The 23,661-nt window shown below is 34.8% G+C and overlaps 1 protein-coding gene across 2 annotated transcripts in view; it reads right to left on the bottom strand.

Moving 5' to 3' along the window:
- Window positions 1-574: 574 nt before the first annotated feature.
- LOC123541806 (death domain-containing protein 1-like) overlaps window positions 575-23,661 on the bottom strand; it is a 45,095-nt gene continuing 22,008 nt past the window's right edge. The window contains exons 1-17 of one of the 2 annotated variants that reach the window (XM_053531425.1): window positions 17,491-17,790; window positions 16,316-16,524; window positions 14,910-15,082; window positions 14,096-14,285; window positions 12,557-12,697; window positions 12,008-12,190; window positions 11,091-11,219; window positions 10,588-10,680; window positions 9,417-9,573; window positions 8,834-8,960; window positions 7,919-8,032; window positions 7,335-7,446; window positions 6,819-7,001; window positions 6,341-6,472; window positions 4,890-5,012; window positions 3,886-4,026; window positions 575-3,709 (exon numbers count right to left, since the gene is read on the bottom strand). In XM_053531425.1, the coding sequence (XP_053387400.1) occupies window positions 3,605-3,709; window positions 3,886-4,026; window positions 4,890-5,012; window positions 6,341-6,472; window positions 6,819-7,001; window positions 7,335-7,446; window positions 7,919-8,032; window positions 8,834-8,960; window positions 9,417-9,573; window positions 10,588-10,680; window positions 11,091-11,219; window positions 12,008-12,190; window positions 12,557-12,697; window positions 14,096-14,285; window positions 14,910-15,082; window positions 16,316-16,524; window positions 17,491-17,563 (2,385 nt within the window). In that variant the 5' untranslated portion in view covers window positions 17,564-17,790 and the 3' untranslated portion in view covers window positions 575-3,604. Of the gene's footprint in view, window positions 3,710-3,885; window positions 4,027-4,889; window positions 5,013-6,340; window positions 6,473-6,818; window positions 7,002-7,334; window positions 7,447-7,918; window positions 8,033-8,833; window positions 8,961-9,416; window positions 9,574-10,587; window positions 10,681-11,090; window positions 11,220-12,007; window positions 12,191-12,556; window positions 12,698-14,095; window positions 14,286-14,909; window positions 15,083-16,315; window positions 16,525-17,490; window positions 17,791-23,661 lie in introns of those variants that run through there. The other variant, XM_045327412.2, reaches the window with a different exon arrangement.

Here is a 23,661-nt window from a genome sequence, read left to right as displayed (position 1 = left end):
GACCTTCTTTATGCCAGCTGGATGGGTCCTTCACATGAAGAGCTCAACGCCTGGAGTGAGGCTAGAACCCGCTTTCTATCACAATCCATAACTAAAACAACGATTTATAACTAAACCTAAACTATGAAACCGTAACACATTTCTGAAACCCCGATCATGAAACCAGAATCCATAACTAAAACCAAAATCCATAACTGAAACAGCAATTCATAACTGCAACCACTAATCCTAAATTAGAATCCATATCTAAAATCAGGATCGATAACAAAAATCACAAACAGCAACTGATGCCTCAATCCATAATTTAATATTCATACACTTTCAACTATTTTTAGAGTTGAAGCAAGGTCAGATTTTAAGCGAATAGGCAAGCACATAATATCATCCATACACTGGTTTCAATGTAAATACAATAAAATAGTTGTGTCTAAGGCGTCTAGGACGTACGCTTATTTTAATTTTATATAATATCAAATGTCATTCACTTTTCATTACTCATTTCAACTATATATATAATATTTTACATACCCGTCCTTCCGCCACAAGCTGGTTCAATGGATATAAACAATAACAATTGTTTCTTAAATCACATTTTATTAATGGTTACATATTCATGTATATATCTAGACACAATTAATAACATATTTATTATTTACAAAACACAAACAACAATTCAGCTATAATGTTACCCAAACGCTCAAAGTGGTTCGTAAAATAACAATTAAAAGTCTCAGTATCGATAATTAGGCATAATGGCTGTGTGTGGGGCACATAATGTTTTGTGAACCACATGAAATGAAAACGTTTAAGCCAGCACATACAATTAACGTATCTGACATAACGATAAATGTGTTTATAGAAGAAACGTTTTAAGCGTATAAATTATACTTGTAATGAAACTTACCTATAAAAATTTCTAATATGTGTTTTATAAATGGACATGAGTTTCTGACGCATCTAAATATATTACATATAGAATACAGCTTAATATACGACAAAATTTAATAATAAATTTTTTTATTACATACATATATAAATTCTGTAAACATCGGCGTGTATTTCACGATTAAATATGAACAGGCAGAAAAAATCCGTATTGTTCTTTTTAAAGTCCGTATTGTTCTTTTTAAAGTCCGTGTTGTACCTTCCGTATTGTATGCTGCCGGACAACTTTCATTAATACGCATGACCTGACACAGTTCTATGAATGGAGCACATAAAAACTTCACTTAGTTCCATTTTAATATTGATAAACATTGAAGATTTCGTTCAAAAAAACAAAACAACAATTAAGAAAGTAGAGGTATATCATAAAAGGGTCATTTTAACAGTAGCTAGGTCTGAGATTTTGTATTGGCTCTCGTGGATTTTGCAACGTCGGATCTAACTCGTCGCTTGCGGCTCGTGAGATCGGATCTGCCAAAAATCCACTCGAGCCGAATACATTATCCCAGATCGAGCTACTGTTATAATAACCCTAGCAGCAGATTTATATGAATACTTTAATTTATATCATGTTTCGACATGCATTTGCAAGTAACTAGTAATTAAATGAATGAATAAATAACGTGGTATAAGGAACAAAGTTTTTGTCGCATCCGTTTTCGGCGTACATGAATTTTTCTACGATCGGTTGTGCAGATGAAAAAATTTCAATAGCCTTAAAATTTATAAAGGCAACCTTATTCTTACTTCTGTACTCAATCACACCCAGTTTGCTTCTAGGTTGCTTGGTTCCACAGACGCATTTAATGGCTACTTTTCAGCTTTTAACAGCTGATTACTGGCCCGGACATTTCTGACTCTGAATGGATAGAACCCCCGGAACATGCGTCGAGCCGAGCAGGCTTACCACAGAAGTGAGGAATGAACGAGTTGGTCATCGGTAAATGGAGACAGTGTCGATCCACTTACAGAACATTATAACAGCTGACAAGAAACAATCGTAGTAAAAGGCACGGCAAAATATGAGCCGTGCCATGGGAAAACCAACATAGTGGGTATGCGACCAGCATGGATCCAGACCAGCCTGCACATCCGCGCAGTCTGGTCAGGATCCATGCTGTTCGCTAATAGTTTCTCCAGTTCCAAATAGGCTTTAAAAGCGAACAGCATGGAGCCTGACCAGACTGCGCGGATGCGCAGGCTGGTCTGGATCCATGCTGGTCGCATACCCATTATGTTGGTTTTCCCATGGCACGGATCATATGTATCACAGATATGTTTGGTGTCATACAAGCTCTATGTAAATATACCAAAGCTGTTACAGTTTCTTACAACCATTTATAAATATATCACAGTTCAGACTTGAATAAAAATGAAAACATTAAAATATATACATACAAGTATATTCCTGAATGTTTATAAAATATATCACAAATCGGTATAGATTCATTGTACACGTAAATTACATGCATTTGTGATAAATGTAGCACAGCTAGATGTCAATAGCAACTCAGACTTGTATAAAAAGTAACCTCAATAAAGCATTATCTAAAGCTATCTTAATTATATAAAATGTCTGTAATATAAGATTTTGATTAATAGAAAAGTATAAGTGAATTATGTTCTCAAATGGCATAACTTATATGATGACGAAGTAGCAGAGATCAGTCATTAACCCTTATCCTGCTACATTTCTATAATGGACTTGTCCATCTTTCAATTTGGTGCATACCAAAACGATACTGACTGAATGGCGAACGGTACTGGTCATGTTTAGACTGCACGGATGTGCAGACTGATCATGATCTGCAAAGGTCACAAAGGCAGAATCGGTCGTGCCCAGCATGATAAGGGTCAACAGGCTGGTTTTAGTGAAAATAAAAGGATGTTATATGATGTTATACATCAAAATATTCAGTTTATTTAAAACATTTAATGATATATTTACTAAGCCGCCATGTGTATGTAATATAACAAATCATGTGTACATAGTAACATTGACGTAATTTCCACCTACTTCTAGCCACCAAAATTTATTGCTGCCATATTTGACCTACTGTTGTACATATACAACATATAAGAATCGCTATTATACATAGTGAAAAGTCTTTGAATTAATTTAAACACTCCGCAAATAATTCCCTTGCAGTACGTTTCACCGCTTTATCGTGTTTAAATTAGCTAAAGCACACTTATATATTATGTATTAAACAATGCAGATAATATGCAAACTATTAAAAGAATATATTGCAAGACCCTAATGCCTAATATACAGTAAAGCTATAATACAAACCTGTCTTCTTTCAAGTTTCGATAAGGGTTATTAATTAACCTCCCTCAGAAGTTCTTACAAAAAGTGAATTATTATAACAACGGTATATTTTCACTGCAGTGAAACTAATAGAACTTTAATGATTCCCTAGTCAGCTGGCTCTTGGTAGTAACTTGTTACTGATATTAGGAAGGTTAAAAATAGGTTTCACGATAATGACCCCTTTGATTGACAACGGAATGTTCTGCCGCGTGCTTTAATTAGAGATAAGACGTTAGGGCGGAAAAAAATAAACCGGCTTGTTTTCTAAGATGTGTAGATATGTATAGCATTAATACAACAATCTTTAACACTTCCTTTGAGAAAATACATTCTTAGCCGCAATATTTAGTGCCCCCTCTGATGTTCACGAAATTCCCTGTCACGTGCTTTAATTTCCTCTGCGAGATCCCCTCGTCCGCTCTTTAATAGTGCACTATTCAAACACGAGACCTGAAAAAAAGATAAATATTTTGTCATTCGTGCCATAACACCATTGTTTGGCTTTTTTCGAAACTTGCTTACGACAAATGAAAGGTAATATACCGTTTTCAGTATTTATATGAAAGAGGCATTAAGCCATTTTGGCACTGAACATGCAATTCGTAGTGAAATGGTTTAAATATTACCTTATCTACTGCTTTCGGCGTTTTCTTCAACCAGGTCATAAGCATGTCAAACCTTGCATCGGCATCGCTTTGATCTCCATATTGCATATTCCTTATAATGGCTTGTACACGAGGTTTACTAACGTTTAAGTGACTGGCAACCTGAAAATGAATTGTTCCGTCATGTTAGAAAATTTCATAAATTGCAGTGTATAAATGTCAGCAAAATGAATGTCCAAGACAGTGTGAAGCGTTTAGTAAGTTTATTATGTTGTTTTTTTCTTTTGCTTAAGAAAAGGGTCGTTTTCTGCTAAATCTAGTTTTAACAATCCGTACGCTATATCTTTCAACTTCAGTTTCCGTTTCAGGAAGATCTACTCTGCGACGAATGCCTCTGGCCGTGTTTATTGTGCTATGTACTTCCGGGACATTTATCCTATTTTTTATGTGGCACAGAAAGCATATTCAAGACTGAGTGAAAAAAAAAGTTCTATTTGATACAATTTTCAACGAGAAAAAAGTAAGATGTATATTTAATGGTCTGAATATTCATCAAATAACAAAAAGATGTAGCACTTTATATATTGTGTTAAATGAACAGCGCCATGAGAAAACCAACATAGTGCATTTGCGACCAGCATGGATCCAGACCAGCCTGTGCATCCATGCAGTCTGGTCAGGATCCATGCTGTTTGCTTTCAAAGCCTATTGCAGTTAGAGAAATCGTTAGCAAACAGCATGGATTCTGACCAGACTGCGCGGATCTGGATCCATGCTGGTCGCAAATGCACTATGTTGGTTTTTTCATGGTGCGACTCAAATATATAAAGAAGGATTCAACTCGTCAGCATCGTTATAAAACTTGAAAGCTTTCAATAAGTATAAACATTGTCCCAACATTTTAAAATACAAAGATATTCTCCAAATTTCTCCATAAAATATTTACCTGCGAGATGAAAACAAAATCAACATTTTTTCACGTTGTCAATCAAAAACGAGTTTGACAGGAATGTTTTCGAACTTACCGTTTTCCACTCTTCTCCTAGTTCCTCCGCCACAAATCTCAAGAGTTGTTCATTGACAACATCAGAGGTATTATGTATGGTAACAGGCGCTCGAACAACAGCGGTATTCTGCTCAATGTGATACTGAAACAACAATATTTTGATATTACAAGTGCTCTATCAAAGGCAGCATTTTGCGCCATGTGTTACTATAACAACAATATTTGACATATAATGTCAAAGTGGTGTTCAAGTGATATAGACTGGCATCAGTCGTTAGAGTTCTTTCAAATAAATGTCACCGCCATTAAACCCTCTCAAATAGCACTTTCTGAAAACAACAACAACAACAATATCTCTTATTTCTGACTCTAACGTTGAGATTAGCCTAAAGGAAAAAGGATTTTCCCAGAAATTGTCAGTGTCATTTTGAAGAAGGAAATAAACTTTATTACATGATCTAAATAGACTTTGTAGGTCTTAGACAATATTGAAACAGTATTAGCCGGGATATTATGTTTGGTTACAGGCGCTCTATCATCCCAATGTGATACTGATAAAACAGTAGGTTAGTGATCGATTCATCTTTACTGAAACAATGCTTTTTCCTTGATTTTGTTTACTGTAAAACACTGCCATTGCTATTTTGCACCATCCTAATTAAGATATCATGCTTTCTGTTTATGCAGGTAAACTTGTGTTTTGTTAAATTTCAACAGAGCACAATTGTCTGAACAGTGTACAAACTCATTCAGGCAAGGGTGGAAAAAAAGTGGTAGACAATGAAAGCAGTAACATTTTTATTAAAAAAAATAATCAATGAGACAAACATTTCCAACACCTTTGGGCGGTTAAAAAATCCCATGTTAAACATACGATAAAGCCTGAAACGCGTGAAAATGTTCTGAATGTAAATCGGGTGAAGTAGGCGCTCTATGTATAGAGTTAGATTATGCGTCTTGATACTGTACCAGCGGGGTCGGTCAATTGTGGGTTATTGATTACACTGGGCTAGTCTACTTACTTATTACTTGAGGATGAAAAAAAAGTTGTTTTTTTAAATGTTGCTCTTAAACAAGGTCACCGTGGCGGTTGAACTACAAAAAGCACAACAACAGTTAATTCACAACAAATCGTACGGTTTGTTTTATAATCAGTAGAAGCTAGTCGTATTTACGCTTATGAGACCTGTTTCACCCATAAGTAAAGAATTCATAGGTCCATCATGAAATATTTTCCCCAGCGCGCATATACTTCACCTATTCAATATGATCGCGGCCTCCAGGCGATCAACAAGGATGGAAATACTCTCATACTTTCAAACTATTTTAAGCAGTTCAGAATTTATTGTCCAAACACAATTTTGATGTGATAACTTCCATTATACATTTCAGCTATGACATACATGTCTTTATATACAGGTAAACTGCTTTTTAGAGTTTAACAATAGAGTATAGATGTACAATATATACCTTAGGAATATTAATAGCAAGTTCACACATCAACTCTCTCTTGTATTCAAACGGTTGTTCTTCTTTGTGGTCGTCAGACGAATCCCGCCTCTTACGTTTTGTTGTGTTTTTCACTTTGTATTTTCTGAACACCTGTAAAATGTATCAGTTTTTGTACAAAGTTGAAAACTGTTATCATGTAGTTATCATGATACGATCAAAACTAATTATATCATAAGAGCTAACTCGTGAAACAATCCATATTTTCATAAAAAAAAATCGGTCACGAATCTAAAACATTTCATTTGCTGCAGTGGTCGATCAAATGAAACATCGATGGGCTAACGTAAAAACTTAGACACAATTAAGATTTTATAAAAGAATAACTGAATGGTCGTGGAACAAGCAAAATAATGATCTGCATTAGTCTGCCACTTTTAAATAACTGGCAGAACTGCGCATGTCTATCTTTCATGACTTATGACAACATTTTTGATACCTCGACAACGCCTCTGTACACAGGGAAGTTTTTCTGGAGATATTTATCAACTTCACATGCGTAGAACTCTGTTTCCGACTTCAGATTCGAGTTGTACACAAACTGTATTCCTTCTTCGTCTTTGTTCTTTACGTTACCACGGAAACCAACCTCGATAACATCTCCCTCGTTGATGCTGAGAACCTGTACAACAGTTTTATACATGAAGCAAATCAATATCACCTTGTATGTTTATGTAATGGAAGATAAATAATGTCAAATCAAAAATGCCTTTATTTATCCACTGAACAGGCATTATTTTTTCTCTGGATAGGCAATACTTTTCGATTAATTCTGACAACTATGCAGATATACAGGAACACATAATTTTTTATGCTCTTTCAAAACAGTATTTATTTGCACAGAATGTGCTAAATTTCATGCCTATTTACGAATTATGTTTCATACTGATATACAGCTGACAAAGATCGTAAGAATAGGACCTGAGAGACCTTGACCTTTAGAGCTTTCACCTACCTGACTGGGTTCGGGTCCATCGTCGTATCCTTCCTGTGATAACTGCTTCAGCGTTTTCTCTGTCTTTGTTTGAGGAACCACAGACATAACTGTGTCAAATGGATCATCGCTCCTACAGATACAATGATCGCGTTATTTATCACCTTTTTTTTCAAAGCCATTGCAAAATGTTGAAATGCATTATGGTACAAAATGCTAACGGCTTCTCTACAACGGTTATTTTATCCTACAGAGGTATTACTGTCTGAACCGGTTAAATCACAATTTAATATCGTGACGATGGCTCTGTTTGACGAGGGATCAAAGAAAGCACACACTTGCTACAACAGGCAACAAAACAATTAATCGAGACAAAACATCTGACATGAAAACCATCAGTCACCTTATTAATTGCAAAACCATAGCAAACAGATCACTTTAGACTACTGTTGTTGAGAATTAAATAAAACAACTACTTATTCTATTTGTACTTCGGCCTTTATCCATGCGTATATGCAAAATTATGTTAAAAAATGAACACAACTTCGCCCAGTAACAAAAAGAAAATTTATATAAGTTATCAATGTGTCAGTAAAAATCTTTACTTTTGTTTCAATATGACTTGGACAAACTTCTGAGACAGCAGATTTGACATTTCGGTTGCCATGTGACCAACTGTGTCCTCGTGTACATTCGTCTTCGTACGCAAAACCATGAACCTTTCAAATAAAAAATATATGAGCCGTGCCATGAGAAAACCAACATAGTGGGTATGCGACCAGCATGGATCCAGACCAGCCTGCGCATCCGCGCAGTCTGGTCAGGATCCATGCTGTTCGCTAACAGTTTCTCCAATTCCAATAGGCTTTAAAAGCGAACAGCATGGATCCTGACCAGACTGCGCGGATGCGCAGGCTGGTCTGGATCCATGCTGGTCGCATACCCACTATGTTGGTTTTCTCATGGCACGGCTCATATCATTTGCTTGTCAAGCAGAATAATTTATGTAATACAAATAACATGTTGAAAGTACTACTTTTAAACAGGAATCATGATAGGTTTTATCAACCAAAGGAGTATGGCTATACCATGAGTATTTGGTCGTTCCTTTTCTGACTCCTAATAATTTAATGTTGTTGCTAAGACCTGTAATAAAACCACACTTGACAGCAACTGACCTCTTGATTAATTGTACTTCATGAAGCTTTTCTTTGTTTTTATGACTGACGGAAAAGTATTACATATATAATATTCAGGTTGGTGTTTGAACACTATTTTGATATTTTTTTCTAATCAGTTGTCTATATTATAGGTGTCCACAGTCTTACACAAAGCCCAGCTAATACAGATTATTACTGCAGGACTGGAAATCTTACAATCCTATCTAACTTAAGGTTTAACAATGGTTACTTAATTACTGAATGATATAAAAGGTATCTATGGTCGCGCAAAGAAAACAAAGAATTTCAGCTAGTGTCTTTGTGTTTAATTTTGAGCGAAATTAAAAAGACCCTACGTACTTTTCAAGTGGTTTCTCCAGATCAAACTGCAGTAGGTCCAGTTTCACCTGCATGATATTTACATTTTCTACTGGAGTCCACTTGTTTCCCTGAGCACTGATCAAGAATAAGTTGTCATTTTCATCATCTGTAACAAACATTCCAAAACATCAAATTAAACGGCGGTAATAAGACACAATGCCTAAAAGCGCGCGCAAATCCATTAGCATACTCATTAAACCGAAAAACGACTGTTCATTACCTTATGAAAATGTAAATATAGGTCAGTATACTAGCGTATTTAATTCTTCTTTCACTTTATTTTACGTGTCTTTACATACAGACACGTTTGCTTCAAGCTGAAAGCTTGTCGTAAAGCTGAAGTGTCAGTTGGCATGTACGCGAGTCTTCTGAGCAATTGAATCGCTGAATATATCAACTTTTGATAAAATCTGATGTGTAATACCCCTATTTAACGACGTTTGCGTTCACCAATTTTGGCATAAGTTTAATAATTAAAACACTGTCAAGACGTTATGTCTAAAACTAGAAACCTTGAAGGGCTGTACTCCATACAGTGGTCTTATATAATATCATGTCTAACCTTCATTATTCGCATAGTCTCCCATATACCACTTGGTCGGTTTCGGTTCTTCAACTTTGTTCTCGTCTGCTGCGATTTGTTCCTGCATCTTCTGTAGCTTAGACTTCTGTTTCTCCTTTTCCATAGCTTCTATCTCATGAGGTAATAACACATGAACCTATAATTCAAAAATAATCTGATATTATTTAATCAGACTAAGATTTTTTCCACAATTAGATCTCCTGTTTTTGTGAAGTAATAAAACTTAGCTTCAACTTCATAACGGAGTACAACTAGACTAATGTTCAATTTTAATTCATTGGTGTAAACCTTGGCAAACTGAATTAACATACAATTTCAATTCATTGGTCTATGTCTTTGCAGAGGGCCAAGTAAATTCTTACTTGCATCAGTCAGTTTCTAAGTATGTTTCCAATATCTATACAGTGTCAGAGTCAATCAACCTGTAATTGCTTTAGATGTTTTAAGAAACTGTTGCCTACAATGATTTTTTTTCAACTTTTTTGTTCACATTAATATGTGATATCTTATCATCTTAAAAAAAAGTTGTATATTTTTGACATTTTATCAAAAGGGGGTTTCATAGTTATTAATAGTTATTAACAAATGTATGAAAAGATTACATAATCTCTATTGATTTTATCTTTTAACATGTGTTTCAGCTGTATAAGTTTGTACTATATAATAATATTACAGTGTACAAAATTCCTTTCAAAATATCGTGTTTTTTATTCATTCTTACAAAACGTTTAAGAAAATAATTTCGCTTATCACGCTTCAATTCATATACTCAGACTGAAACAGATCTTGAAACTTTTCAAATTCATACAAGAAAATGTATTACATCGAAAAAATTTGAACGGTCGTATTGTACAAAGACAATCATTGCTAACATGTAAACTGTATTCCAGTAACATGTCAGGATACACATTCATTGTTACCCTTTAGCCTGCCGCTGGCAACTTAGTCTGCCTTTGCGAACAGTGTAGACCAAGATCAGCCTGCACATCCGTGCAGGCTGATCATGGTCTGCACTGTTCGCTATTCAGTCAGTAAATTTTCAGTGAACACCCCTTCGAATAATAAATAATATTACCCAAATTGAATGATGGACCAGTCCATTTTATAAATTTAGCAGGCTAAGGGTTAATATAAACAAAAATGTTGAAACCTTCGGTGGGTTGTTCATTTTCTCTTCTTTAGCTTTTCTCATCGCGGCAATTTTCTTTGCTTTCGTTGGATTTGGAGGACATGGCACCGTCACCTGACAGAAATAAAAAGAAGTCCTTATAAAAAGAAACAGTGGTTATAGCAAACACCATCAAAACAGTGACAATTACTCCGATGAGAGTCGTATACTTTATTTGAATGAGACAAGACTGGGCCATTGTGCATTAGACTAACTTTTAAAGTTGTTTGAAGAATATATAAAATCAACATAGCCAGTCAAAAGCATTGTTTCTCAATATTTTATGCCAGCCGTTCATAAACGATGTATGAATGAGAGACACAGTCTCTATAGCTTTTTAAGTTCAATACAACCTGTGTACAGCTGTATAAGCTCCATGTGAATGTCGTAAAGCTATACGTCAGTATGGCAAAGTCTAATTTTGGAACTGATTATATATAAATACTAGAATAATGTTTAGCTATTAAATGACCATATTAAGTCACCGTTACGGGTTTGTTGAACTCAGAGGACTCAAACTCCATATGTATGATAGGACTTGAGTTCAGGAGGCCTTTGCAGGTCTTACTTCTGGTTTTGAGATCATTCACAGATGCGGAATCAACCGGCTGTACCTGAAAATATTTTATCAGATACACAGGTATATCCTAAATGATAAGAAATGGTTAAACATGTTTTTCTTTTTATTGATAGTTGAATTTTAAGGATTCTGAAGTAAATGAAACGTAAACTGTCTTACAACAAGCAACACTTCATAATAATCCCAATTTTTTACCACGCCAATACCTGATATACTCCTACACATTTTAACAAAGATTTTTATGCGTCAAATTAAAAGGTTTGGTTACCTTAATCACTTCATACAATAATTTTATGTCATCTGTATGGCAGGGTAAAGTTAGGAGAGCTTAAGTTTCTCGTTGGAAAGAGCATTTTCCCACGGGAATTAGAACATTTTCCAAAGGCATTTCCCCTTGAGATATAATCTCTTCATTTTAAACAGCTTTTCAAATTTACCACATCGATATTAATTAATTTTCCATTGGATACCGTTCCCATGGGAAACAGTAGAATGTTTTTACAGTAGAGAATGTTAAGATTATTAAATATAAGTAGACTCCCTCCAAACAGCGAATTTGTTTTCTTCTGAAGCCTTTTCCTGTTGATTAAGGTAGTGGACCCGTGATGACGATCAGCTATTTCCGTTCAGTTACGTTTCCACCGTGTACGGTTTCAGCAATTTCTCTTATGAACGAAACGTTAGGTTCTTCTATGAACGACATACTCATCAAACGAAAGCCAAAACACCATACAAGAAAACGTAACCACGCAGAAGTTACCAACTGTTATAGCATGCCCACTACCTTAACACGCTTTGTGTTTAAGATTCAACACCACTAACCTCCATCAAAATATGATCTTTTCCGTGAATACAATCTCGTGGAACGGTCAGGCTAATTCGCTGATCGTATGATGACGTCACTTTCCCGCCTTTTTTAGACAAGGTCGCATAATCTCGCTTCAAACGACTGAATACTGCCATACGACCAAGTGATTTCGTCTCGGCTACAGCGAATTTGGTGTCCTGAAATTTTTAGAAATATTTTATTTAACTTTTTAACAAATTTTAACGAGAAATAATATTGAACAAGGAAGAAATATATTACTGGAGTTATAATAACCTGAAATTTGTACATGTGTTTATACAGAAATATTTTCAAATGTATTAGATTCTAATCAAAATATTTTACAGTAAATAAGATTTTGTTGCTTAATTATGACAATAATGACGTCAGTTTACAGGAAAATACTGAAATATGGTAACATCTCAAGAGTGACAAAAAATGTGATTTTGAATATAGTTTTATTTTGCAACTTTTATTATAAAAATCTGTATTTTGCAGATAAATAATATTTAAAAAGTATTTATAAAATCAAATACATTACTGACCTTGTAGGCGTCAAGCACTTCCTCTCTGGTCTCTAAACATATCCACTGGTTATCTTTTTCTACTTTAACAACAGCTTCTCTGGAATTGTGACCATGCGACTGTTTTGGCGCACTAAATGGTATACATACCACAACCTTATCCTGAAAATATATCAGTTATATGACTTATTCTGAAAAATATAGTAGTTATATAACTTATCCTGAAAATATATCAGTTATATAACTTATCCTGAAAATATATCAGTTATATAACTTATCCTGAAAAATATATCTGTTATATGACTTATCCTGAAAATATATCAGTTATATAACTTATCCTGAAAATATATCAGTTATATAACTTATCTTGAAAATATATGGCAGGTTGGTCCTAAAAGCACACTCAAACTTAGACAGAATATGGTGTAAAGCCGTGTCTGTTGTTGAATAAGATAGATAGAATTTAATTATTTTAATGAAGCCATGATTAAAGGTAAACATATCACTACTATATCCTGAAGATTAACCATTTATGAAAAATTACTTATCTTCAAAATATAATCATATACCCGTTTCCTTCTATCTGTTTATTATTTAATTCCATTCAAAAGTTGCAAGGTTATTGTGCAAAAACATACATGGAATAAAGTATAAAGGGGAAGATAAATTGAAAGACATCCGACATTCATTAACGGTTCTTGCACGTCCTCTCATTAATGATTACCATCTTCCAAAATATAACGTTTTCTTTTTCAAATTTCGATGAACAGGTTCAAATTTCTTGCAAATATCAAACAGAAAATATCTGTAAAAGTAGGCGGGCTAATTCAAAACTTATTCAAGATTGGCACGATTCTTGTGCGCTCCATTTTCTTTTATTACCAGTTTCTCAACCATCATTATGACAAGTTCTTTAAAATTCCAATCGCTTGGAAGATCGGGTTTTACCTGAATGCGATGCCTCTTAAAATAAAGTCTTTATTAATATTATTATTATTATTATTCATAAGTTGCAGAATTTCTATCTGCACAATAATTTCGTACGAAAAAGGGTGATAATTTGGTAATAATTATTCGTGAGGTATTTGTAGTTCATCACTGACGCCCCTTATAACAAGAAGTGATAATTCGAATATTTCACGGCTCTACTGAACTTTGCAGGGTTGCAGTTTCTCTCATTGCCATCTATTACACGTTTATCTCGTGTATTAACGATTGTAGAAGCCATTGGGATATATGCTGGTGACTGGGACCAAAACACTTGGGTTCCTGCAGAAGTTTATACACACAAAAAAACGTGTATAATACCTATATTCATTTATCTATCATGTCATTTCTGGTGACGGGACTCAAACGTATTCAATTTTCCAGCACTCCAATATCACGCATGCGCACCGGAATAATCAGAATGTTGTTGTTGTCAACATTTTCTTCATCCGTGTCTTACGACAGTTTAAGTGTATTTTGTGTGCCTTTTGAGGCTGAAGTCCTATTATTTATAAGCTATCCAGAATGAGACACATGCAAATCTGTTTGGCGGCGGACTATATTTGTACTTACGTCAATGTTCTGTTCTGGTGTTCTGTGTTCGATGTTTAATATGGCACTAACCAGCTCCTCGTTCTCGGAGAACGGTAGTGGACAATCGATCTGATCCAGACTGGAGCAAGTGACGTCATTCCGGTTAAACTTGTTTGGATTGCCGCGTATAATACACCCGACGTCAAATTTATCGTCGTCAACTTTGTACCTGGAAATTATAAAAAAATGTTACGTGAAATGTCAAAGATGAACAAAACATCAATGTGGTGAAGACAACTGTGTCTCCAAATAGCTAATTTAATCAATTTTTGTCAATATTACTCATTAGAGAGTGATAAATGAGCTAAAGCAGTTTGACCGGACTACAATAAGTTCAATTACTATTAAAAAGTAATAATCATTTATATATTGATAATATCATCAATATACAGTAATAACAAAATGTAAATTTCTCTCACGAATGAAAGTGCGTTGGCTTAGTATGTTAAGTAAACCGGTAAAAAAGCAAGCACAAATATCCGCAAAAACAAAAGCCGTGTTCTACGCCTCTTAAACCGGAATATTACATCATGTGTACATTGTTAAAATATAAACAAAATTACTATAGACAAACAAAAAAATACATTCAGCTAGCCTAAGAACGAAACTAACAAATAAAGGAACACCAGGAACGGTCAGTGGCAAAAGCAACACTGGGGAGTTTAGACCGGTTAATATTGTGCCCCTACCTCACTCTTAAACCACGAGGTTCAAGCAAAAATATCTAACAGATGAATCCCTTTGAAAATACAAATATATCAACATATGTGTACATATTTAAAGCAATCCCTACTCATAACTCGGCCAAGAGTCCCACTCCGGTGTTTTGTCCACTCCATGCTCCCTTCTCTTCCATTCCTCTTCCTTCTCTCTAATTATCTCTTCCTCTCGACGTCTTTGTTCTTCCATTTTTCTTCTTTCTTCTTCCTGTTTCTTCTTGTCTTGTTCACGTCTTCTTTCTTCTACCTAAAGATAAAGATAGTACAGAAATATTAAATTACTATTTCGTTTTTACCACTGACGGGAAATGAAAGGACATGCGCAGATAACGTAATTAGGAACTGAGGGTAGTGTATTTTACACCCCGAATCTATGAACGCAGGGTTAGGGTGTTTTCACCCGGTGTTCATATTATAATTTGAGTATGAAGATCACTCCCAATACAGGAAAGTTCGCTTTCTGAGACTGGTCTCGTATATCAGGCTGATGTAGTGGACCCACAATGACAATCGATAATTTCCGCGTAATTACGTATTCTCATTAGGCAATTCGGCATTCTTCGGACATATCCGTAAAAAACGGAGAATGCCGAAATCGCAACTGAGATTATGTTTTTTATTACGTAAATTGCCAATAACAATCACGGGTCCACCAACTTAACGCTGGACCCAGTTCGTTCAAAGTTGTGACCTTAATCATTATGGCTGTCAATGCCAAATCTTATCACACGATGTGGCAAAGAAAAGGATTACACTAAATAAAATTATTTACTAAGATCGTTCTATCTGAGCTACTGATTTTAACTTGATATAGTATTATCTTAAATGTCACAATCGAAATGTTTGTACATGTGTGAGCTGAAATGGATGTAAATGTTACAATCGGAATGTTAGCACATGTGTGAGCTGAAATAGTTGTAAATGTCACAATCGGAATGTTAGCACATGTGTGAGCTGAAATGGTTGTAAATGTCACAATCGGAATGTTAGCACATGTGTGAGCTGAAATGGTTGTAAATGTCACAATCGGAATGTTAGTACATGTGTGAGCTGAAATGGTTGTAAATGTTACAATCGAAATGTTAGTACATGTATGAGCTGAAATGGTTGTAAATGTTACAATCGGAATGTTAGTACATGTGTGAGCTGAAATGGTTGTAAATGTTACAATCGGAATGTTAGTACATGTGCGAGCTGATATGTTTGTAAATGTTACAAAACGTATTCCTTCTCTACCATGGGTTTTATATTTGTAGCAATTCGTATTAAACCTTTATTGTAAATGATACTCTGTAACAGCTTGAGCAAGGACACCGACAGAAATAAGTTTTAGTTAACTTCTGGACTGCCATACCATTGGTTGTAATATTTCAGGTAATGAAGTTTCAGACTTATATTCCAGAATACAATTAACACTAAGACATAAAATTGCTTCAGTCAATAGTTTTCCATTATGACGGTTAGTTTTAACTATATTTACCTTTGCTCTGAATGCTATCTCCTCTTCAATGTTTTTCGCTTCTTCTTTTGCCCTCTCTGCCGCTAGCTGCGCCTCTACCGCCGTGTGCTCTGTTTCCGCTGATAGTCGTAAAGCTTCGGCTAATTCCGCGTTCGCCTGAGCGACCTGCGCATTGAGACGCGCGAGCTTTTCTCTCAACTCCCTTTCTTCTATACTCTGTGTATCCTCATCTGAATTAGATATGAAATTAACGTTTAATTTCTTTTCCCCAAATTTTGTATAAATATATGTTTGAACACTGCACTTAATTAATTGAAACGTAGGTCTCTCGAGGTCAAAAATGATCAAGAATTACTTTAAATCTCTAAAAAATATTCAGAATGTCTTAATATCCTTAACTATAAAATTTACTACTGAAAATGTGCAGACCTTTCAACGACCATAAGACGTAAAACTACAGCGAGATGAAAATTAAGTTCGACAAGAAGGTGTGAAAAAATTTTCACAATTTCAACCACACACCCAGATAAGTATATGTCCAGTAACTTGAATAAGAGCATCTATAGTGTTCTAGATATGAAATACGGCTGTCATAACGACAGCAAATTATATTACGACTTTGTAGAAAGGCAATGCCTTCGATATCATTAGCATAGTCTAGATTGAATTTGATAGCATATCATTTTATAATCGAGTGCCGTAAAATTAAATACAGGCGCTCTAAATGATGTATGATCTTGCATTAACACTAATGCAAGAAGTTGTATGCGATCTTAAAATTAAACAAAATGATTTTAAGTACTTATGCAATACAAAGATTTTCTGTTTTGATAACAATTATCCATTTGTATTACCCTAGACAGTAAATAAAGTTTTTGTCTGTGATTAGCTTTGAGGTGCAAGCAGTATTCTAAAAAGTTAAGTAGAGGTAGATGAAACTCTAAAGTTTATCGTCTTAAACTGCTTGTTATATTACAGACTGCACTAAAGTTTCGACCCGGTAAATTATAATGTCGCATTTTAATTGAATCGTACTTCTAAATTAAAAGTTGCGGAGTTATTGACTGACCAGCCGGTAAGAATGCTTACGAGTCAAAACGAGTAAACTTTTATATTAATTTTCGTGAACTTATCAATTTTGAATTGAACCGATGATTAAACACGAGAATATCGTGCAATAAATGAATTTTGCTTACAATAAGGGTATCCCCAACTAATCTTCCTCCATCTGGCCTCCTTAAATGGAATATCCGGTAGCATTCTTTGCATATTTAAAGACCGGCTTGGTTACACGTGAAACTGAGTTAAAAATTTAATTCCTACTTTCAAGTAAATGTTGAATGTTTATGTATATAAAAACTTTACTATTTAAACAGTTCTATTTGTGTTTTTTTTTCTAGCGTCCGACATTAAAGAAATAACTATGACAATCCACTTCCCTTTATAAAACTAGAACATAAAAAAAGATTTCCAAATTATACAGGAACGTTTGCTATAATGAAGTCTGTAAAGGGACTGGTTCTTTTTATATTGTTATGGTCTTTTACTAATCAATTTATCAAAATAATGCCCGATAAATAATTGCGCACATTATTACTTTTGTTGTAAACATGTTTACCTCGGTTCAGTTTTTATATTTACAAAAAGTATCTGCTTAGGCAATAAATAGTCATAGATAAGGGCCGATATCGAACATTTATTTTGACTCCTAGATTATTGACCTTTTTCATATCCCAATCACTCCGATTTAATATCGATAAGATTTACTTCTAGTATTTTGGAATCGCACAGGCAATTTACCGACATGCCGCATTATATAGCCTAGTACATGCTGAAGAGTGGTCATTTCCTTTTTGGTGTATCTAAGTAAAGCAAAGTATCAATTTTCACGTTTTTTTTTTTTTTGTTTTGTTTTTTTGTTTTTGTTTTTTGTACTAGTAAAAAGTGGGAAAATGTAAGAAAAGGACCCCATTGAAAACCTGCATGCAGTTGTAAGGTACTAAGGCGTTCAAAATATCACTTTGTACATACACAATGTATACAGTTATAAGACAGGTGTTTTTGTTTTTTGACTTTTATTATATGGATCTGTTATCGGTGTATGTGTGTGTAGGACAAAACGCACGTAGATCAGAAAAACATAACCTACAATTTGCCCTATTTCAATTAATATTTACATAGCCAGCATACTCAATTATTATTAGACTATTTATAAGAAATACATGAAAAATGCCTATAAACTGATGTTATATCAATTAAAGTGCCATTTTTACAAAATTCATTAAACAAATTTGCACTAATCTCTCTATAAATGGCATTACATAACCTTCCTGACAACAAGGGGTCGCTACACTACTGTAGAGATTCCCGGCAAATATTTGCCATCCTGACAACACGAGGTCGTTAAACCACTGTAGTGATTCCTGACAAATATTTGTTATGTTTGAACTCACGCCATTTATCTTGCTACAATAAACACATCTATATTTGCTAAATGATTTTCAAGTGGCTTCCACTGACAAGTCTGTATACATAAACACGCAATATTCTTTGACCTATACTGACCGACCTTAAACTATCTCGTATTTAATTGATATTTGGTGTGAGCATTAGAATTAAGGGACAGTTTTGCTCATTTTATCAGTTTCAAAAGATATATCAAAGGTTTACAAATTGATTTTGAAGTCATTGACTTCACAGCTGAATCATTTCAAACGCAGCCTAATGATGGAAATCCAAATCATTTGCTTTGGTTAAAAGCGAATCAAAGTTCCTATTGATGAAAATACCAATATGTTGCTTTTGCTTAGACCAAATTCAAGCTATCAGATGGATAAAGAAATTACTATCAACATGGTGGTGTAAGACAGTCAGTGGCGCAGTGGTTGGCAGTTCGAACCATTGTCCTCTGGGTCCAATTCCCGGTTGAGGTTGATATCTGGACTAGTGTTCAGCAGTGTTGGGTAATCACTTAAAATTGATTAGTAAACTGCTGTTTCCATCAGTAGCCTAGATTGGACAAGAGGAGATACATATGACACGTGCCGTGAGCTCGCTACTGTCCTCTGGGTTCGAGTCCCGATTGCGGCTGGTATTCGTAATAGTGTTCAGCAAGGTAGGGTGTTTACTTAAAGATTGGTTGATACATTGCTGTTTCCATCAGTACCCTAGACTAGATGATGGGAGATAAATATTACACTTATCATGAGGTTCGTCAGGAATTAAGTTTTTCCTTTATTTATTTCATAGGGGTACTTTCGAGTACTATCAAATTTAAAATTCTTTACATTAGATTTTTCTTGCTTTTCGTGTCATTTTACAGACATAAATAGTCTTTCTAAAATAGTATAATATTCTACTTCTCAGAGAAGGCCATGTAGGGAAATTAAAGGCGTACGCTAGAATTCCCTGTATATGAGATGGGCGAAAATTTTCCCAATAACAGAATTTCTTTAAACTTTGGATATTGAAGGATAATCATCTAAGAAACAAAAAAAATGCAATAAAAATCATAGGTCACCGGATTCGAAAAAGAGTTATCTGCCCTTGAAAACGTCATTTTTGGGGGAAATGCCGTTTTCAAGGGCAGATAACTCTTTTTCGATACCGGTGACCTATGATTTTTATTGCATTTTTTTGTTTCTTAGATGATTGTCCTTCAATATCCAAAGTTTGAAGAAATTCTGTTATTGGGAAAATTTTCGCACCAAATTCTAGCATACGTCCTTAAACAGTTTCTCACAAATAAAAAGCACGGGTTTTCCGTTATAAATTTAAAAAAATAGAGACAACTGAAGAAACGATACTTACATATGCTGTAAAATTTCAGATTATTATCCAACTATAGAAAAGCCTTACATCAAATTCTAATATTAAAACGACTGAAATTGACTCAAAGTATCTCAAACACCTCAAACTATAATCCACTAAATTGTAAAACAAGCTCAGCAATTCAAAATTGTGACCTTTGTGCGTAAACTCAATGAAAAATTGAATTCTATGTTATTTTGTCTAATTAAAGAGCCATCAAAAAGTCGAAAAAGGATATCGTAACGTCCTATCAAACTTGCTTTGTATACAATTTCACTTACACCCAATTTCTGTTATTCAGAATGTATGGCCAATTAAACTTTTACCCGTCTATGAGCAGATTCACAAATACTTGAAAGCTTGTAAATTAACCTCTTGAAAACCTTTTGATGACAACAGTATTCATAACACTTTATGATAGATACCATACACTTTCAAAAGTTACGTTGAGCATAATCAGTTAGACTGTGAGGTCTGTCTAAATGTGTCAGTTCAATTGTAAAGCCAGTTCAATTGTGGGGTTTGTTTGACTATGTGGTTTGTCCAGTTGTGAGTTCAGTTCAACCTTGAGGTCAATTGTGTCAGTCCACCATCTGTAAGGTCGGTTCGTTTGTGAAGTCAGTTCAGTTGTGAAGTCAGCTCGATTGTAATGTCAGTTCGATTGTGAAGTCAGTTCGATTGTGATGTCGGTTCGATTGTGAAGTAAGTTCAGTTGTGAAGTCAGTTCGATTTTAATGTCAGATTGTGATGGCAGTTCGATTGTGATGTCGGTTCGATTGTGAAGTCAGTTCGTTTGTAATGTCAGTTCGATTGTGATGTCAGTTCGATTGTAACGATAGTTCGATTGTAATGTCAATTCGATTGTGATGTCGGTTTGATTGTGAAGTCAATTCGATTGGAATATCAGTTCGATTGTAATATGAGTTTGATCGTAAAGTCAGTTCGATTGTGATATCAGTTTGATTGTGATATCAGTTCGATTGTGATGTCGGTCCAATTGTGAAGTCAGTTCGATTGTGATGTCGGTCCAATTGTGAAGTCAGTTCGATTGTAATGTCAGTTCGATTGTGATGTCAGTTCGATTGTGATAACAGTTCGATTGTGAAGTCAGTTCGATTGTAATTATAGTTCGATTGTGAAGTCAGTTCGATTGTGATGTCGGTTTGATTGTGAAGTCAGTTCGATTGTAATGATAGTTCGATTGTGAAGTCAGTTCGATTGTGATGTCGGTTTGATTGTGAAGTCCATTCGACTGTAATGTCAATTCGATTGTGATGTCAGTTCGATTGTAATATGAGTTCGATTGTAAAGTCAGTTCGATTGGAATGTCTGTTCGATTTTAATGCGAGTTCGATTGTATTATCAGTTCGACTGTAATGTCAGTTCGATTGCGAATTCAGTTCGATTGTAATGTCAGTTCGAATATGAAGTCAGTTCGATTGTAATGTCAGTTCGAATATGAAGTCAGTTCGATTGTAATGTCAGTTCGAATGTGAAGTCAGTTCGATTGTAATGTGAGTTCGATTGTGAAGCCACTTCTATTGTAATGTGAGTTCGACGGTATTGTCAGTCCGATTATATTGTCAGTTCATCTGTGATGTCAGTTCGATTGAGTTTGTTTGTAAAGACTGTGAAATCAGTTCGATAGTCAGATGAATTAAAGGTTTTGTATTAAGATATGTAATGAAATTCTACAGATTCAGAATTCAAAGTATAATCACTCAAAATAAATAATGGGGAGCGGTGGTCTAATGGATAAGGTGTCGGCCGCTCAATCCAGGGGTCGTGGGTTCGAGCCCCATTGGGGTCACGACCATGACTTCTCATATGACACCAGTACTGGTTTTTCCAGGAAGCGGACTCGAGAGTGGTTCCAATAAGCTTGAAGCTTTCATCACAATCGAGCTAAAACAAATTAGTATAAACTAAAATAAATAATGAGCTGTTTTAGTATTTAAATCATAACATCCCACTATTATCTAACATTTGTATATATCGCTATACATGAAGAGTGCGTATTCAAATGAAAATTGTGACTTGTTACACCTAACTTTTTTTCAACCGTATCCCGTACTGCGAAAATATTTTATTTCAATTAGGGATACATGTCACATAAATTTGAGTAACTACGACACTAAACATAAAAGAATCTTGACCCAAATTGTAAATAATGATTTATTGGTTGTTTCAGGTATTTTAATAACAGAAAATTGAAAAATCACTTAAACAATACTTTAAAAAACCGATAACGGAAAACGAAGTATGTACTTGTTGTTAGTTTGATTTCAAAATGGTGAATTTATCAAAATTGTGAAGTGGTTTTAAACTTTGTTTTAGTATAGTGCTCCAAATTTTAGTTTAAATCGGGTAAACAGCATTGATAAAAACTTCGACCTTAATCTTTGGCCTTGAAAACTCCAAAGAGGAATTTATATATGAACGCGCCACTGTCCGAACTTTAATGCAATGTTTAGGATACCCAATACATACACCGGCCGTTCAGATTCCTTTAAATGCCGCAAGTAGCACTTCCGAATAAATCTACAACTCTTGCCATATCTTTCAGATAAGCTTATTCTCGTAAAGATAACGTTGAATTTCAAAGAAAATTTCGATGTCTGTATGAAGAAAAACACTTATCACAAACTTAAAATGTTTGTAAGTATAACTAACATAAATTGAAAAATTGGTGAAAAAAAAAACTAATTAAGCAGGTACTATTGAAACACAAAAGGAGAAGCCTAAAAATCATTAAATTCAATCAAGTTTAAAAATGATCAATTTTTTCATCACCATGAGAATGTGTCATATTTTGGTGTTTAAAGTTATTGTTTATACTATTAAATGAATTAAATGCAAAAATATATGAGCCGTGCCATGAGAAAATCAACATAGTGGGTTTGCGACCAGCATGGATCCAGACCAGCCTGCGCATCCGCGCAGTCTGGTCAGGATCCATGCTGTTCGCTAACAGTTTCTCTAATTGCAATAGGCTTTGAAAGCGAACAGCGTGGATCCTGATCCGTGCTGGTCGCAAACCCACTATGTTGGTTTTCTCATGGCACGGCTCATATAGTATATTAATCATATTCGTAATTCCATCATTTGTGAGATAAATATTTTCGCCTAAAATGTGTGGGCGAGTCCCTTTGAAAAAGACGTCGTTTAATGCGGCGTCTGACCAGGTGACCTCCAACTGAGCCGCTTACAACTTTTCTGTTACACTGCAACTTCCTAACAAGTGCTTGAATCAAAGCTGCTGTCATATTGTTGTTGTGTCGTAGTTTAGTACAGCTCGTTTAAATGGGTCAACCGTGTTGATGTACTTATAAAATAGACTTGCCCGGTTTATAGATTGGTCAGGGCTACGGATATGTATTGTATTTTGCCATCGGAATATTTCTATAAAATGCTTCTCCCCCTTCCGTTTGGATCCGTCCATGTTTACAAACACGTTTGTTTATTTTATGGACTGTAAATGTTTTAGTTGTATAGAAATAAAACATCATTCAAATATCACTGACAAGTGTGCTTTCACAGCTATGATTCAGAAAATT

Source organism: Mercenaria mercenaria, chromosome 19 (assembly GCF_021730395.1).
Source record: "Mercenaria mercenaria strain notata chromosome 19, MADL_Memer_1, whole genome shotgun sequence".
NCBI lineage: Eukaryota > Metazoa > Mollusca > Bivalvia > Venerida > Veneridae > Mercenaria > Mercenaria mercenaria.
Note: the sequence above shows the minus strand (reverse complement) of the source record. Positions and strands in the feature narration are given on the sequence as shown.